Here is a 17,424-nt window from a genome sequence, read left to right on the forward strand (position 1 = left end):
TGGTGCTAGGAACATTTAATGACATTTCTATCTTGCATTGTATTAGAGTTGTTGGATAAAATTATTAAGAAAGCAAATAGAAAAGGCTAAATTCCTATTTATTGTTCTTCATATTAGAGTTAGAATCAGGAAAGAGATTTAATGCAGCTTTTTTGAATAAATCTGTCACCTTCAAACCAAGTTAATAATGGTAACACTACACTAGCTGGTTTGTAATTAATCAAAATATTTTTTTGATTAGTATTTTGACTTCAAAATATTAGACGCAGAATTGATAGAAATGATACCATGATTAGATAAGCCTTCCACGATGCTCATAGGCATCAAGGTCCACGTCTCATACCACTACCTGTTTATATGACTTGCTGCCTTCATCTCATTCATATTGAGGTACTAAATAGTTTTCGCTGTTGCTGGTTGGGCTCTGGTTCTCCCTAAGACACTGTCCCTTTGTTCCCAGAAAGAATACTTGAATGATTCTGTCAGCGCGGCTTTTGCTTCCTATTTTGATAGAAGACCGCTAAACCTAAATGGAAACCTGCTGTAGTGCAGACATTCCACTGTGTTTAATGCTAATTTCTCATCACTTGTATGGAAGACCAAAATAAAGAAGGGGAGATTGTTGAAATATCTTTTCTTGGAACAAAGAGCTCCCATTTTTTTTACAACTTACTTTTCAGTGCTAGTTAAACACATACAGTGTGACTAACTGAAAATTAAGAAAGGAAATTACTACGGTTTCAGGGAGATGGTAAGAAATACATCTGCTGACCTCATAAACTATGATTAAGATTTTTTATAATGCTTAGATGTTTCTGTGGACTGGAATAAAAGACAAAAATATGTAAAGTTATTCTAGTTTATATACACTTAAAAATTTTATTAGAAAAAGTGTAAATAAACTGGAACAACTTTAATTTAGTAGCTGTTCGTTCTCTTGCTGGGAAATGAAAACCACTCGTTTCAGTATTTGTCCACCAGCATCTTTGATCAATTTGAGATATCCAGGATTCTTCAGATCTATATTGTCACATTTTGATGTACACCTTGTATCAGGACAAAAGAAAAATGAATAGAATAAACATAACAAAATCTCCTCATTAAGGATAATAATATATTTAAAAGAAAATAATTATTTCTATTGCTGTTTATTTAGGTTTCGTTTCCATTATTGTATTGAAGATTGATTCGTCACTGCCTGTCATTATTTGTCATAAATTAATCCTAATTTTTGTTTTGATTGTGCTGTAGACTTTTTAAAGATATTTTGATAGCTAAATTTTAACTTGTCTATTTGGTTATATTTGTCATGATATTTTAAACAGTATTATCATACTGGATTTCAAAGTGTATAACTAAGGAAAGAAGGTCTGAGAAAAAGAATAGTAAATGAAGTAAGGGATGGTGTATGAAGTAAAAATGAGTAAATAAGATAGTATAGACTGTCCTCAGGCTATGTAAGCCCAAGTGATCAACACCCTACATATGAAAAAAACTGCCATAAAGTTATTAAGTTCAAATATCCTAGATACGTATTTGTTTCCTTTCTCATTCCACTTTCGGTAATTGTTCTTATCATTCATATGCTTTTGGTCTCATTCCTTACCTAGTGTCGATGTATTGAGTGATTTTATGTATTTTCTGACTTATGGACTTACAGATGTATGTAAGAACAGAGCCCGTTCGTTACTCAGCCGTTCTGTGGAGGAGAAGTAAATGTGAGGCAATTTAGAAATCTTTTCTCTTAGACCATAAATCAATTATAAGCATACAGAAAGAGTGAAACGAAAATGATGCATTATATCCAGCTTTTGGACATTTTACAGACTTTGAGGAAGTAAATATCAAATTTAGATTTTATGTCTGATATATTTTTCTTGATCAAGAATCGGGAACCATTAAGTCAATTGACAGAATCATTTTGAAAGAGCTGTCAACTCAATATCATCCCTTTCTCTCTCCCATAGGCCTACAAATGTCTCCATTTTGGGTATGGATCTGGTCCCCCTTTGGATCTTGCCCCTTTGGATTTTTCCCCCTTTTGGATTTTCAGGCAATGCATTCTAAAATGCCATGGTATAACATATTAAAAGGTTTTTTTTTGTCTAACCCATTTCCCATAAATCTGATTTTTCTGTTTCCTATTTTGTATTTGGTCTAACAAAAAGCGTCATATTTTTAAACAGGTCTTACATCAATGCTGTAAAGAATGTCAGGCTGAGTTTCTCCCCATAACTGCAAACTAGCACCCTGTTATCATTCCAGTAATTCACCCAACCTCTCTCTAACTTTTAAGGTCAATTAACTGTGTGGGCTAATTACTTACAGGTACTAGTATGATTGTCTTCAAATATGTTGGAGGTATGTCACGTATTTAGTTAGCTTGTATACTGCTCTTGCCAGCAAAGCTAGTTCTAACTTAAACACTCAAAATTCTAAATTGAAATATTTATCTAGATGATCTACCGAGGAGAGATAGGGGTGCTTGCTTTTAAGGTTATTTCTTGCCTGGAAATAATCCATAGTACAAGAGATGTTATATATCTCTTATATGATTCTGAACAACTTTTATGCGTGAAATTTGTACATGGAGCATAGAACATAGAGCATAATACAGCACAGTACAGGCCCTTTGGCCCACAAAGTTGTGCCAACCTTTTAACCTACTCCAAGATCAATCTAACTCTTCCCTCCTACACAGCCCTCCATTTTTTCTGTCCTCCATGTGCCTATGTAAGAATCTTTTACATGTCCCTAATATATCTGCCTCTACCATCACCTCTGGCAGTGTGTTCCACATACCCACTACTCTCTGTGTTTTAAAAAAAAAAACATACCTCTGACATTCCTCCCATACTTTCCTCCAATCAAAATGTAACAGCACCACTGAGAAATATTAGTTTTAAAAATAAGTTGTATTAGTGTATTTTTACTCTAATTATTAGTATACTTCTCCAATTAATTTATTTCCCTGGCGACATTTGCTATAAGGAGATATGAAGAGAGCTTCCACCTGTCTTCTGCAAGAGTCCTACTATTATCTGGAATTAAGTATCTGATGCCTATATATCAATTGAATTAGTTTTTGGATATTTTAAACTTACGTATAAGATCACATGTGAAAAAGGGGCTTGATAATAAAGCTTTTCCTGCGACTTGCTGGGTCAAGCTGTGAAAATAGAGTGATTGAGTCATGGAATACTACAGCACAGGAATAGGTCCTTCAGTTTATCTATTCTGTGCTAAACTATTAATCTGCCTAATCCCATTGACTTGCACCTAGACCATATCTCTCTATACCCTTCCCATCCATGTACCTATCCAAATTTCTCTTAAATATTGTAATCAAACCTGCATCCACTTTTGCGGGCAGCTTGTTCCACACTCTCACCACCCTCTGAATGAAGAAGTTCCCCTCATGTTACCCTTAAACATTTCACCTTTCACCCTCGACCCATAACCTCCATTTCTAGTCTCATCCAACCGTTTCATTGGAAGCATTTTAATTGGCGCATTCAAATGAAATAAGGCTTGATGACATTTTCGTTTGGCAACAAGAAGAGCTGCATTTTTGATGATTTATGTGACTTGTAGTGAATGGTGTGCAATCTCCGATAATTGTTACCGATCATGCATTCTCCAGTAATGATTCCTGGCTTGTTCATTTAATAAATTAAAAACATGTTTATAGAATATATTTATTTAGGTTAGTGATGTGTTTTATATGAATAAATCAAGATCCAGATTGAATTATGACCTGTATTTCGAGTATACCTTCAGTTTAGAAAAGCAACGTTTTCTGTTAGTTGAGAAGTGTATATTGTATACAAGCCTGGTGTTCGTTGAGTACTTAAATATTAACTTTCAAACACTCAGGCAAGAAGATGAACTCATATAAAGTTAATTGTAGCAAAATGTCACAAGGATTCTAGCACCTGCAGAATCTCTTGCATTCTTCTGTCCTCCGAATTCTAGGTGTACAATAATTAACGAGTTTGAGGCTATAGCTGTGACAGTTTGTGTGACAATTAAGATCTATTTACTGAGCATTCGTTGGTTCCTGCGTCAGTGGCACAATGGTGAGATAAATTGTGGAAAATCTAGACTATACAAATCTTGTGTCTTGCAAGATAATCACTGTAGCTTGTATTTAATGCACCCTCCAAATAATGTTTGAGATACCTAGGTGAATCATTTTATTAATTAATAATTTTATTAAATCATGTTACCATTTTCTAATTTATTTTTTAATCTACAAACTGGAAACGTTCAATTTGTTGACAGACTTTAAAGATTCCAGAGACTAACTATTGAGTTCTGCTGCCAAATGTGGATAGAAAATTGCCAGGCAAATGACATCAACTCATAATAACTCCCTTTTCACAAAGAACTCATTTACTCCTTAGACTAAACAGGCTAGACTACAGTTTTGTTGAGTGGAATAAGTTTTGCATGAACTGAAATCTGCATGTTCAGTATCGGCCAAATATAGCCTGATGCTGGCCATGTCTAATAATTATAGCTAGTATCATGCAAAGTGATTTACTGAAAAGTATGTAGCAAGCTCACCATCTTTTCTTATCAACAAAGTAAATGGATCATAATGCCTCTCCTTTCCCTTCCTCCACCCCCCCCCCCCCCCCCCCCAGCACACACCCAAACAAAATTTAGTATAAAATTGCTGTAGGAAGAATTAATTAGGTGTCCTGCACATTCTATGCCCATGAGCCTGATTCCTTTAAAACACAGACTATATCTACACTTCTTACAGGTTCTCTCAGTAAGTTATGTAGAATGCTGTTTGCACTAGTAATACCTATAACTATTTCTTTTTTAATTCCTGTTATCCCGTGTATGCGTAGAGGCTTGGTGAATAGAAGACCGAAGTAATCAAGAGGATCCCTGGATCTTGAGTAAATTTTCCTTTTAAATAACATTAAGACACATTTCTTGATTATATCACGCACTTGTTCTGATTTCATTCAGCAGTGAAAATCAATGCCTCATTCAGTATTGTTGATGCTAAATTGTTTTTTTTTTCTGATAATTGTGATAATTGTCATTTCTTTTCCCAGTAATCTTGAGCAATGAATTGGAAATCAGTGAAGTACCACCAAATTGCACCTTATGGTCTAAGCAAATGACCTTGAAAATGCAAAAATAAAGCAACTTATTGGCAAACTGTACGCATGAATGCCTTTAAAATATTTTGCTACTGCCAAATGTTGCCTTAATTGATGTCTGAACAAAACACTTTTGTTCTCTAATGCAGGGTGTCTCCTTCAGATTTGAAAGTGGGACTGGGTAGGGAGTAGAGAATGATATCCATTTTAAATTTGAATATTTTAAAATTCTGTTAAGTCCTTTGAGATGTGCTTCTGGCACAGAGCTCCTCTCAAGCCTTAGCCTTTCTTTCTGAATGAAGCTGAAGAGTGTTTCAGTAAGCTATTCAACTCCCTGGGATTTTGGAACTGGGAATGAATATTTCCATTGGAAGAGGTACCAGTAGACAAATCCTTGGCAGAATTTCAGTCTACACTTTCTGCCCTTCAGCAGAAATCAGGCTTCGCCAAGACCTGGAAAATTCCTTGTATGCACAAATATTTCACAAGTCAAGTATTGCTGAAGGTGGAAATTTACAATAAAAATGGAACATGCTGGAAATATTTAGCAAGCTAGGCTATGTTTTGCGGGCTGTGCGTGAAGGAGGTTCCAGACATGCTATACCTCAGGTAGATCCACAACAGTATTTAAATCTGCTCTAAACAGGGTTTCATCTGTGGAGAGAGAAGCAGTTGATGTTTCACATTGATGACCTTGCATCAAAATTGCAAAGTGTCAGGGGGATAAGCAAGTTCTAAGTTGTGGAGGAACTGGATAGAGAGATCAACAGGGAAAAGTGTACATTACAAGATTCAAGATGGTTTAATGCCATTTCTTGCACACAAATGTGAGGAGAACAAAATAATTGTTACTCTGGATCCAGTGTAGCACAAAATAAACACAGAAGATGAAAAACAATAATAAAAAATGCAATAAAGGATAAATACAGAAGATAGCTTATATGCATAGATTTATTGAATGTCCATAAAGTGATGGTAGACGTAAGTAAGGTGACTGATGAGAAATAATAAAGGAGTGGTGAAGTTGGTGGGTGGAGGCGCTGATCAGCCTTACTGCTTGGGGAAAGTAACTGTTCTTGAGTCTGGCGGTCCTGGCATGGATGCTACGTAGCCTTCTCCTTGATGGAAGGGGGGCAAACAGTCCATGAGCAAGGTGGATGGGATCCTTCATGATGTTACTGGCCTTTTTCCAGCACCTTTCTGTATAAATGTCCTTGTAGGTGGGTAGGGTGGTGTCAGTGATGGTGTCTATAAAAGAAAGATTGGAAGTAGTGGCAGTGCGTGAAAGATGGTGGTAAGTACTAGCGAACAAAAGGATTTGTCTGGAGGTGATGTAAATGAAAATAGACAAAGGAAATTTGAAATTGTCTGAAGAGGGAAAATGCTGAAGGAAATATAAGATTTCAGGCTGAAATGGTTGAATTCATCAAGTCTAGTAGCAGTAATGTAACAAGAAAGAAAATATGATGCTGTTTCTCAAACTTACCTGAGATTCATTGGGACAGTTTAGGAGGACAAAGAGAATTAAAGTGACAAGTGTAAGTTTAAGTTTGTACTTGTAGACTGCAAAAGACGTTACTGTATTTCACAAGTTCAGTGGTTGCTGTCAGCTTTGAATCTATAATAATTTGCTGATTAAGTGTGTTCATTCAACAATGGAATTATGTCCTTCTGTTAATTACTTCCTTCTCTTTTTCCAGTTAGATCGCCTTGAAAGTAAAGTAGAGGGTTAAGTGGGAGGGAAGGGTTAGATTGATCTTGGAGTTGGTTAAAGGTTGGCACAACATCATGGGCTGAAGAGCCTGTTCTGTGTTTATTTTACTTTATTTGTTTAGAGATACAGCGTGGAACAGGCCCTTCTGGTCCTTCGAGCTGTGCCAACTGGCAACCCACCTACTTAACCCTAGCCTAATCGTAGGACAATTTACAATGACCAGTTAATCTATTGATCAGTACATCTTTAGCCTGTGGGAAGAGATGGGGAAAATGTACAAACTCCTCACAGACAGTGCTAGAATTGAACTCTGAACTCTTGAGTCCCGAGCTATAATAGTGTTGCGCTAACCGCTATGCTACCATGACACCCTAAGTTCTATGAACATGATCCAGTAAACTTGCAAACGCTCGGATGAGTTGGGGAAAGCAAGAAGATTGGTGGGTGGGTGGAGGGCATTAATTTGAGATTTCTTATCTGTAAAGTAAGAAAGATTGTGCTTCTCTCCCCCAATCCCTCCCTTCTGTAGTTGAAGAAATCAAGCCGTGTCCACGATGTGGTGCGTTTATCCTGAAGATGAACGATGGGAGCTGCAACAGGATGACCTGTGCTGTGTGTGGTTGCCAGTTCTGCTGGCTGTGCATGAAGGAAATTACAGACCTGCACTACCTCAGGTACAGACAAATCTATTCACAACCATGTATAGAACTGCCCTAAGCAGGGTTTCATCTGTTGTGCAGCTTTTGAATGGGATTCACACTATGTACAAATCCAAAACATTGAATAAAGAGTATTTTATAGCTGAGGCCAGCTGCCACTGGACTCAGCTATAAATATTGCCTTGTATTTATGCCCTGTGCCTGTTAACTATTCACAAATTAGTGAAGGGACAAGAAAGTGTTACCTGCACTTTAGCTAAATGGTGATTTTCCCCTCTTCTGCTGCCCTCTCTGCTAATCAGCAACAAGAAGCCTATTTCCAGTCCTCCTTGCTTCCCTCACATTACATCATTATGTTAAAGGTTCAGTTAGTAGTTCGGACTGTAGGTCAGACATGTACGTTTGGGGAGTCTAGCACTGAATTAGATGATATGCCAACTGAGGAATCTGGATAAGTATAACAGTGCAGACTGGACATTATACAAGTCATGTATGATAAGCAAGTTACTGTTGCTTGAAAGAGAAATGGAGGGCTGTGTGGGAAGGAAAGGTTAGATTGATCTTGGAGTAGGTAGAAGAGTCGGCATGACATTATTGGCTAAAGGGCATGTTCTGTGCTGTTTATGTTCTTTAGTTTGAATTGATTTATTGTTGATATGTGATTTTCTTGACTCTTTTTTCCTTGTTTTTATATGGACAGAAAAAGATCTTCAGATCTGCAAATCCTTCAAAAATGCGTAATGAAGTAATTCTTTCCGCCTGCTTGAAGCGGAGGGGGGTGCAGGGGTAGTGACAGGGAATTTTGGATCTTTTCAGCACTACAGACACAGCTAAGCCTCATCAGCAATAATGTGGTTTATTTTTCATTCATCTCTTGTGGGATAGTCTACTTATTTGCTGCATCTGCTTAAAATGGAGTATATTTAAGAGGTCAGCAGTTTGATCCAGTTTATGATTAATGCTTCAATTTTCAGCCGGAGTATCCAGTAGGTTTATTATACTGGAAATAAACTTGGTAACAGAAATGAATGTCGGTCATGTTCTGCAGGGCACACAGGATTGAAAGAAAAGAAATCAAAGGGGAACTTTTTCACTCAGAGAATGGTGAGAGTGTGAAAGGAGCTGCCAACACAAGTGATGGATGTGATTTCAATTTCAGTGTTTAAGAGAAGTTTAATAGGTAAATGGATGGGAAGGATGTGAAGGGCCATGGCCTGGGTGCAGGTTGATAAGACTAGGCAAATTAATTGTTTGCCATGGACTAGAGGGGCCGAAGGGCCTGTTTCTGTGCTGCAGTGTTCTATGATTAAATGGATAACGTCTTAACTCATTTTCATCACATCAGAATTGGGACATTTTGGAGAAACAAGTTTTTGGAATAAAAGGAGAGAGGTACGAACAGAGAATTATCAGTGGTAGGAAGAGGGCAGAAGGGAAAATGGCTCTGAATGTATAAAAATGAAATACAATGTTAGGATTACTGATTATTTAACTGTTAAATTACAAGTTTAAGGCTGTAATGTGCCTATTGCGAAGATGAATTGTTATTTTGAGCTTGGATTTTCTGGGACTGGGTATAAGAGTCATAGTGAGAACAGAGGATTCAAGTGATTAGCTAAGGTCACCCTTGCAGTCTGAATTAAGACTGTAATGTGCCTAATGGGAAGATGATTTTTTGTTTGAACTTAGTTTTTGTGAGACCAGACGAAAGAGTCATAGTGAGGAGAAAAGGTTGAAGTGACTGGCTGCGGTCATCCTTGCAGTCCGAAAGGAAGTGTTCTGTAGAGCAGTCATACAATCTGCTTTTGATTTTCCCACTGTAGAGGGGACTACATTGCATGCAATGCATGTTCCGACTGAAGTGGAAATAGTACAAGTAATTACTGCTTTAACTGGGAAGGTAGTTGTTGGACTCTGGCTTGTGGGTAAAAATCACATCTGTTTTTCTTTAATTCTCATATAAATGTCCCATTGCCTTCTTTCCTAACATCGAGACTGCAATGTTCCCTACCCCTGGCAACATGCTCCACAATTTGTTCTTGCTCTGATGAAAAGAAAAACACTTGAGTTTCATTTTCTCATTTGACATTCTTCATATTAAATATCGCCCTCCTGATGTTAGTTCCTTTTAACACAACCACAAAATATTTCAGATATTTAAGTGAACTAAGATCAGATTGTTATTTCCTCAAGTCTGGAATGTTAAGGGCAGATAAAAATGTTTAAGAAGAGATGACAGATACAAGAGTAATTCAGAACAAGTAGATGGAATCTTGAGACTAGAGCTCGTTCATTTAGCAATGTTATCAAAGATACTCTTTCTGCACCTGGGCCAGTGCACTACCTGTCAAAAGTCAAAGTCAAGTTTATTGTCTTCTGCACAAGTACGTGTGGGCACAGGTACAATGGAAAACCTGCTTACCACAGCATCACAGATGCATTGCATCAGATAAGCAACATTCACAAGGAAAACATAAACAAAACAGGCATAGAACAAACAGACAGCCAGAGAATTTTTCCCAGGGTTGAAATGGCTAATACGAGGGGGCGTAATTTTAAAGTGATTGGAGGGAGGTATAGAAGGGGTGCCAGAGGTGAATTATTTATACAGAGAGTGGTGGGTGCATGATACGCACAGCCAGGGCTGGCAGTAGAGGCAGATACATTAGGGACATTTAAGAGACTCTTACATAGGCACATGGATGATTTAAAACAGTGGTCCCCAACCACTGGGCCGCGGACTGGTACCGGACCACAAAGCATGTGCTACCAGGCCGCGAGGAAACGATATGATTTGGCGATATGAAATGATATGAGTCAGCTGCACCTTTCCTCATTCCCTGTCACACCCACTGTTGAACTTGAACGCACGTGAGGTTGTTACGCACGCAAAGTCATTACACACATGAGGTCATCAGTCACCTGAACGCAGTGATACCCTAGAGCCAGGGATCACTGGTTGGCCTCGAGTAACCAGCCGCCTTGCACAACCTGTTCAGCACACTGAATGTTTGCGGGGTACCCAGTGCTAAAATATTCGCAGACAACCTAATTCGGGCTCAGGGTTTCGTAAGTAGCAGAGCAGCCACCTCACTACAATCTTCTGAAAGTCATCCCTTGAGCCAAACTTTTGTTGGCCGATAGATCCTACCGACCTACAAGGGGGGCGGGCGCAGGCGCACGCCCTGTTGCACTCCTTGTTCGGTCGGTCACTCTCTCCGGACTGCGACCACCGTGGCCCCAGCACGGGGACCTCCGGCCCTTACCTTGTCCTCTCACTGGTGTGTTACAATGATCTTATATGTTCATGCGAGGAAAATATACGCTGTGTGTTTAATATCCAAACGTTACTTAAAATGTTATGATGCTGTTGACTTATAAATGAGTTATAATTGACTTATCACTATATTCTGCGAGGAAAACATGTGCTGTGTGTTTAATATTAAATTCGTTAGATAAACCCTTTTAGAAACGAAATCAAGTGTATTAGCCACTTGTAAGTGACTTATAGTTGACTTTATCACCTATATTCCGGTCGTGATTAACACCCCCCGTCGGCCAGTCCGCAAGAATATTGTCAATATTAAACTGGTCAATGGTGCAAAAAAGGTTGGTGACCCCTGATTTTTAAAAAATGAATGGCAAAGTAGGAGAGAAGGATCAGCACAACATTGTGGGCTGAAGGCCTGCATTTTGTTGTAATGTTCTATAAACATTAATTATACACATTTCGTTTAGCAAGAATTTTAAAGGATGTCATGGGTGCCAAGCCATTAGAAACTTTCAGAACTGAGTTTGTAAATATTTTGTAGCTAAGGCACATAGAACAATGGCAATTTAAAGCAAACAGGGTTGAAGGTCTCCACAGCCGTCTTCTCATCAAACAGCCATGGGGGAAATTCTAATTGTTTTCTGAGTGGGAAAAGATGGCAACAATGCTTAGAGGATGGTGGGTGGGCACCCAACAATCTGTGCAGATGAAACCCTTAAAGCAAAGGGTTCTGCTGCCCCTCTGCATACACTAGTGGTTGAAGTAAAAAGGTAGAGAAGCAAGACCACTGCTGATGAAGCCTGGGTAACGTTCGTCATGTTTTCACACCACGTCTTGAACAGTAACTACAAAAGCAGCAGAAAATACACTGGTCCATATTGACCAGGAGTCAAAGGTTGCTTTCTCCTCTTTAAAGTATATTAATCCATTGTACTGTATCTCACCCAGGACAAGCCCTCTTATTGCAGCCACCAAGGAGAAGGCACAGGAGCCTGAAGACACACACTCAATGTTTTAGGAACAGCTTCTTCCCCTCCACCATCAGATCACTTTTTTTTAACTCTAATTTTGCACCACTAAATTGATTACATTGTTATATACATTTCTTTCTGTAATTTATAGTTTTTATGTATTGCACTGTACTGCTGCTGCAAAACAACAAATTTCATGGCATATTAAGTCTGGTTCTGATTCTGTGACATCATTTTGTTCCTGGAGTAATAAACCACACAGAGTCTAATATTAATTATCTTTGCTTTCTACTTCAACTTTCCATTCATGAAAAAGAATTTCAAACTGAAAATAATTTGCCAAGCTCCATGGGCTTCTGAACTGCTCTCTAGCATTCATGAAGCTGTCATTCACCAATGTTTTCTGTGCAATGGTTCTAAGACAATTGAATGGTTCCCTAGTGCATTAAGATAGATTCTTGACCTCACAATCTACATTGTTGTTACCTTGTACCTTACTGTCTACCTTCTCTGTAGCTGTAACACTTTATTCTGCACCCTGTTATTGCTTTCAATGCACCATGGTAATGAATTGATATGTATGGACAAGACAAGTTTTTCTCTGCACCTCAGTACGTCTAACAATAACTTTCTGATGTAGTATTTGTTTCCTGATTCCATACGGAGATAATTAAGTTCAGATGATTGAAGAGGTAGCTGCATCAATTTTAGTAATAACCTATTTTCTGCCGTTCAGTGGCCGCCATAGTGATACCAGGATGTCAGTTTAGCAGGCAGCTCTAGGAGGAGAAGTGCATGTGAAAACCCAACCAGCTGAAGGAAATGCCTAAACTGAGGTAAATGAGCAGGTTTGAGGATGTCGTGGTTTGGTGAAGACAGTTCACAATTAATCTGTAATCTTGTAGAATCCATAAATGTTCTTCAGCTGAACTCTAGAGTTAGTACACAAGGTCTGTATCCCACTTCAGCTGGTCATTTCAGCTTAGACCATAAGACATAGGAGCAGAAATAGGCCATTCAGTCCATCGAGTCTCCTCCACCATTCCATCAGGGTTGATTTATTATCCCTGTCAGTCCCATTTTCCTGCCTTCTCACTGTAACCTTTGATGTCCTGACTAATCAAGAGCCTATCAGCCTCCACTTTAGATATACCCAATGACTTGACTCCACAGAAGTCCATGGCAATTAATTCCACTGATTCTGGTAAGATGGTACCATTGTGGTGACCTTTTGCGTGCAGATTCACCATTCTTTGGCTAAAGAATTTCCTCTTCATCTCTGTTCTAAATATCCATCCCTCTATTCTGAATCTGTACCCTCTGGTCCTACACTCACAAACTAAAGGGCATAATGATAATGATGCATTTTTACTTACTCATTTTCTGGCAACAGAAGCATTTATTACCCATCCCAGTTTGTCCTTAAGAAGGTGGTGGTGTGCAGCCACCTTGAACCACTGTTTGGGGTGGGATGGTGGGGGAAGGTTCCAGATTTAATGAGGTAACAACATTTCCTTTCCGACTTGACCGGCTGTGTGACTTGGAAGAGATCCCGAGGGTGGTGGTCTTTTCATGTATCTGCTGCCGTAATTCTCCTAGTGCTGGAACGGTGGTGTGTAAGGTCAATGTCACAGTAGCCCAGGTAGGACAGTGTACAGCACTTATACAGATGGCACATCCTGCAGCCTCTGTGCCTTATATTAGCTTCTTACTAATGGCTGAAGTGGTCTTGGAGTGTTGGGATGTTGAAGCACTCTCCATTTATTTATTTAGAGATACAGCACAGTAACAGACTGTTCTGGCCCTACAAGCCTCTGCCACCCATTTACACCCATATGACCAATTAACCTACCAACCTGTGCCTCTTTAGAATGTGGGAGGAAACCGGAGCACCCAGAGGAAACTCGTGCAGACACGGGGTGAGCATGCAAATTCCTTACAAACTGTGTGGGAATTGAACCTGGGTCACTGGTGTTGTAATAGCGTTATGCTAACAGCTGCACTACTGTGCCATTCCAACCTCTGACCTGGTATCCACAGTTGTGACTAGTAATTCGGAAGCCTTGACTAATACCTGATGACATAGTTTCAAATTCCACAGTAACAGTAGAGATTTTCAAATCCATTAATTTGACTGGTAGTAGATTGTTATAAATACCCCCATCTATGTCTTTTTAGAAAGGTCATTCCATATCTGGTTTGGCCCATATGTGATTCTAGGCACAGTGTGACATGATTGGTTCTTAACTATGGCCTAATATGTCTTCCAATGCCATTCAATTGTGTCAAATCATCACAGAATGCATCAAGTAAAGCCAAATACCAGATTGGAAAAGGACGTCACCAGCTTCTTTGACTCTGTAGAAGCCCTCTATTTATATAAAATGATTGGACAAAAATTGGACAGAGCTATTGCACAAACGAATCAAGCAACAATGTGACTTAGTCATGGTATCTGGATATAGCTCTTAGCACGATGCTATTACAGCTTGGGGTGTCAGAGTTCAGAATTTAATTCTGATGTCCTCTATAATGAGTCTAAGTCCTCCCCGTGGAATGTGTCTGCTTTCTCCAGATGCTCGTATAGTCCAAAGACATACCGGGTAGGTTAATTGGTTAATGTGAATTGTCCCATGATTTGGCCAAGGTTATGTCAGTGGTGTGGCTGGAAGGACTATTCCACGTTGTATCTCTTAAATAAATTCTTAAAAAATAAAATGTTTTCCAGCCCAGTTTAATTTTACAGTCTGAGGACCTCTCTGTATGTCTATTATTTCATTGTGCTGGGTTTATTAGCTGGACAACCCTACTGGAAGTGTGAGCATGGTGGCACATGGTGGGATGGGTGAAAGGCAGACTTCCACTATCGTGAATGTCAGGGCCTCAAGTCCTTTTGTATCAGATTATAGGTTGGTCATTTTATTGTGGTTTTAACTAATTATCACTTAACTCTCCAATGATATCTTACATTGAAAGCCACTTGGTAGAAACAGCATGGAATTTATTCTGATTGGTAATTTCAAACTTCATTATTAAGCCTACAGATGGAGCTGAACAATGCCACAACCAACTGATCAGCTCAAATCTCTGCAATCTTTCCATGTGGGACTGGGTAATTAGAGGGAGGAGAAGATGAAAGAGGAAACTCCCTGACTTCAACTGTGACAGAAGCTAGCACATAAATAAAACTAATCCCCAGCCACCTGGCTGATTAAGTCATTTTGGCCTTCTGTAATCCATCCTATGCCCTGATGTTAGCCTCAGCTAATTACATCAACTGTTTGCTCATTGTTCACCATTATCAGCTACAGGAAAGTCTTTGGGTGTTGGCTTTATGCTAACTGTGATTCTGATAACATGTTCCATGTTCTTTTAGTCATCACTAAATCATCAGTGTCACTGGAAATAGCCAAATATATTCATTTATTTATTTAGAGATAGTGTGGAACAGGGCCGCCTTGTCCGATGAGCCGCACTGCCCAGCAACCCGCCTAATTAACTCTAGCCTAATCAGAGAAGAATTTACAATGAGCAATTATGAACCAGTAATTCTTTGGACTATAGGTGGAAACCCACACCAGTTCACAGGGAGAACATATAAACTCCTTGCAGATAGTGCTGGAATTGAATACTGAACTCCGATGCCCTCACCTGTAATAGCGTTGCACTAGCCACTATGCTACTGTGGCACTCTGTATATATTCTCTTCCTGGAAAATCATTTACAATCTAGTCCGATACTATTCCACCATTTCTCTCAAATATCAACGAGTTGATAGGCAGTGTCACTTACAAGCACCACATGCAATAATCTGCTCACCAATGCACATTCTGGCCTCTGTAGAGCCACTATTAAACACCTCATTGCAGGCTTCATTTGAACTTCATTTGAAATAGTTTAAGTTTAATTGTCATTCAACCATACATGAATACCCAAGAATACGTTCATTCGTTATGTGTTGTATGACGTGGGCGATCATGGTCTTTCCATGACGATGATTATTCTTTCCAAATTTTTCTACTGAAGTGGTTTGCCATTGCTGCCTTCTGTCTGGGCAGTGTTTCGACAAGCTGGGTGACCCCAGTCATTATCAATAAATACTCTTCAGAGATTGTCTGCCTGGCGTCAGTGTCTGCATAACCAGGACTTGTGATCTGCACCAGCTGCTCATACGACCATCCATTACCTGCTCCTATGGCTTCACGTGACGCTGATCGGGGGCGGGATTTCTAAGCTGGTGCCACACCTTTACTCTTGGGTGACCTGCACACTAGTAGAGGGAAGGAGAGCCTTGCACCTCCTTTGGTAGAGATGCATCTTCACCCTACCAGCCCTGTGTCCCAACCCGTGAATACAGAAAAGCAAAACCGTGTTCCTCCTGGGCTAAGGTGCAAAATGCACTGCCAGCAGTCACACACAGCACAAGGCACATATAAGTAAACATAGTCACACAAAAATATAAATAGGCAAAATATAGGTTAAATAGATTAAAAAAAGTTAAATGCCATGGTCACACCAATCACAAATGATTATGATACAAAACCAACAAATAGAATGTGGTGTCAGTAGGACTGGTGTAGATGGGAATTGTCTTAGGATGTTCCTGTAGTTCAAAAAGCAAAAAAGCAGCTGATGTTGGAAGTCTATTTTTCCATGACTGCTCTTCCTCGGTAAAAATCCAAGGCCATCATCATGAGTTTACTTGATGATCTTCCCTTCATCATGACGAAAGTGTGATGTTTGCTGATGATTGCATCATGTTGTATTTATAACAGCTAAGATAATCAAAGGAGGGTCAAAATTCAGCAGGGCCCTTTAACGTTCAGTGGCTAATGACAAAGACTCTCTCATGCACAAAGATTCTATTGGAGAAAAGTGACGCCTGGAGGGACAGGATCAAAGTTTAGAGTAAATTTATTATCCAAAGTATATAAATGTCACCATATACAACCCAGAGATTAATTTTCATGCGGGCATTTGTGGTAAATACAAAGGAATACAATAGAATCAACAGTGGACGGCACTCAACAGGACAAACAGACAACCAATATGCAAAAGATTACAAACTGTGCAAATACAAAAATGAAAAAATAATAAGTAATCAACGAATATAGAGAACATTAGATGAAGAGTCCTTGAAAGTGAGCCTTTAGGTTGTGGGAACAGTTCAGTGTTGGGGTAAGTGAAGTTATCCTTTCTGGTTCAAGATCTTGGTGGTTGTGGGGTAATAACTGTTCCTGATCCTGATAGTGTGGGTCCTGAGGCTCCTGTACCACCTTCTTCCTAATGGCAGCAGCGAGAAGAGAGCATGAACTGGATGGTGGAGGTCCCTGATAATGGGTGATAAAACATCTCTTTTTAGTGAATGTTGATGATAGAATATCTCTCCAGCAGGTCAGTGACATGGAGTTGAATCTTCAAGAGTGCAAGCTTTGCTGCAAACCATAGCTTCACCAGTGTGACCTTTGTCCAGAACATAATTGTGATGGATTGAATGGTTTCTCAATAGTTCTGAATATTAGGTCTATTCATGTGTAACATTTAATAGAGGGAGGTTTGCATTGCAGTAAGAAAGATTGGGGGGGGGGGAGTTGCTGAGGGAGTGAGATAGCATTGTTTGACATCAGTTTCTCACTGAGATTGGCTCTGCCATTGAGACATTCTTGCCATGCATTTATTTGCAGCT

General features: G+C 39.3%; 1 protein-coding gene across 1 annotated transcript in view; it reads left to right on the plus strand.

Moving 5' to 3' along the window:
* The window catches only part of LOC140733018 (E3 ubiquitin-protein ligase RNF19A), an 85,108-nt gene that overhangs the window by 50,194 nt on the left and 17,490 nt on the right, over positions 1-17,424 (plus strand). The window contains exon 4 of the mRNA XM_073055782.1: positions 7,367-7,511. Within this exon, the coding sequence (XP_072911883.1) occupies positions 7,367-7,511 (145 nt within the window). The remainder of the gene's footprint in view (positions 1-7,366; positions 7,512-17,424) is intronic.

Source organism: Hemitrygon akajei, chromosome 9 (genome assembly GCF_048418815.1).
Source record: "Hemitrygon akajei chromosome 9, sHemAka1.3, whole genome shotgun sequence".
Classification (NCBI taxonomy): Eukaryota; Metazoa; Chordata; class Chondrichthyes; order Myliobatiformes; family Dasyatidae; genus Hemitrygon; species Hemitrygon akajei.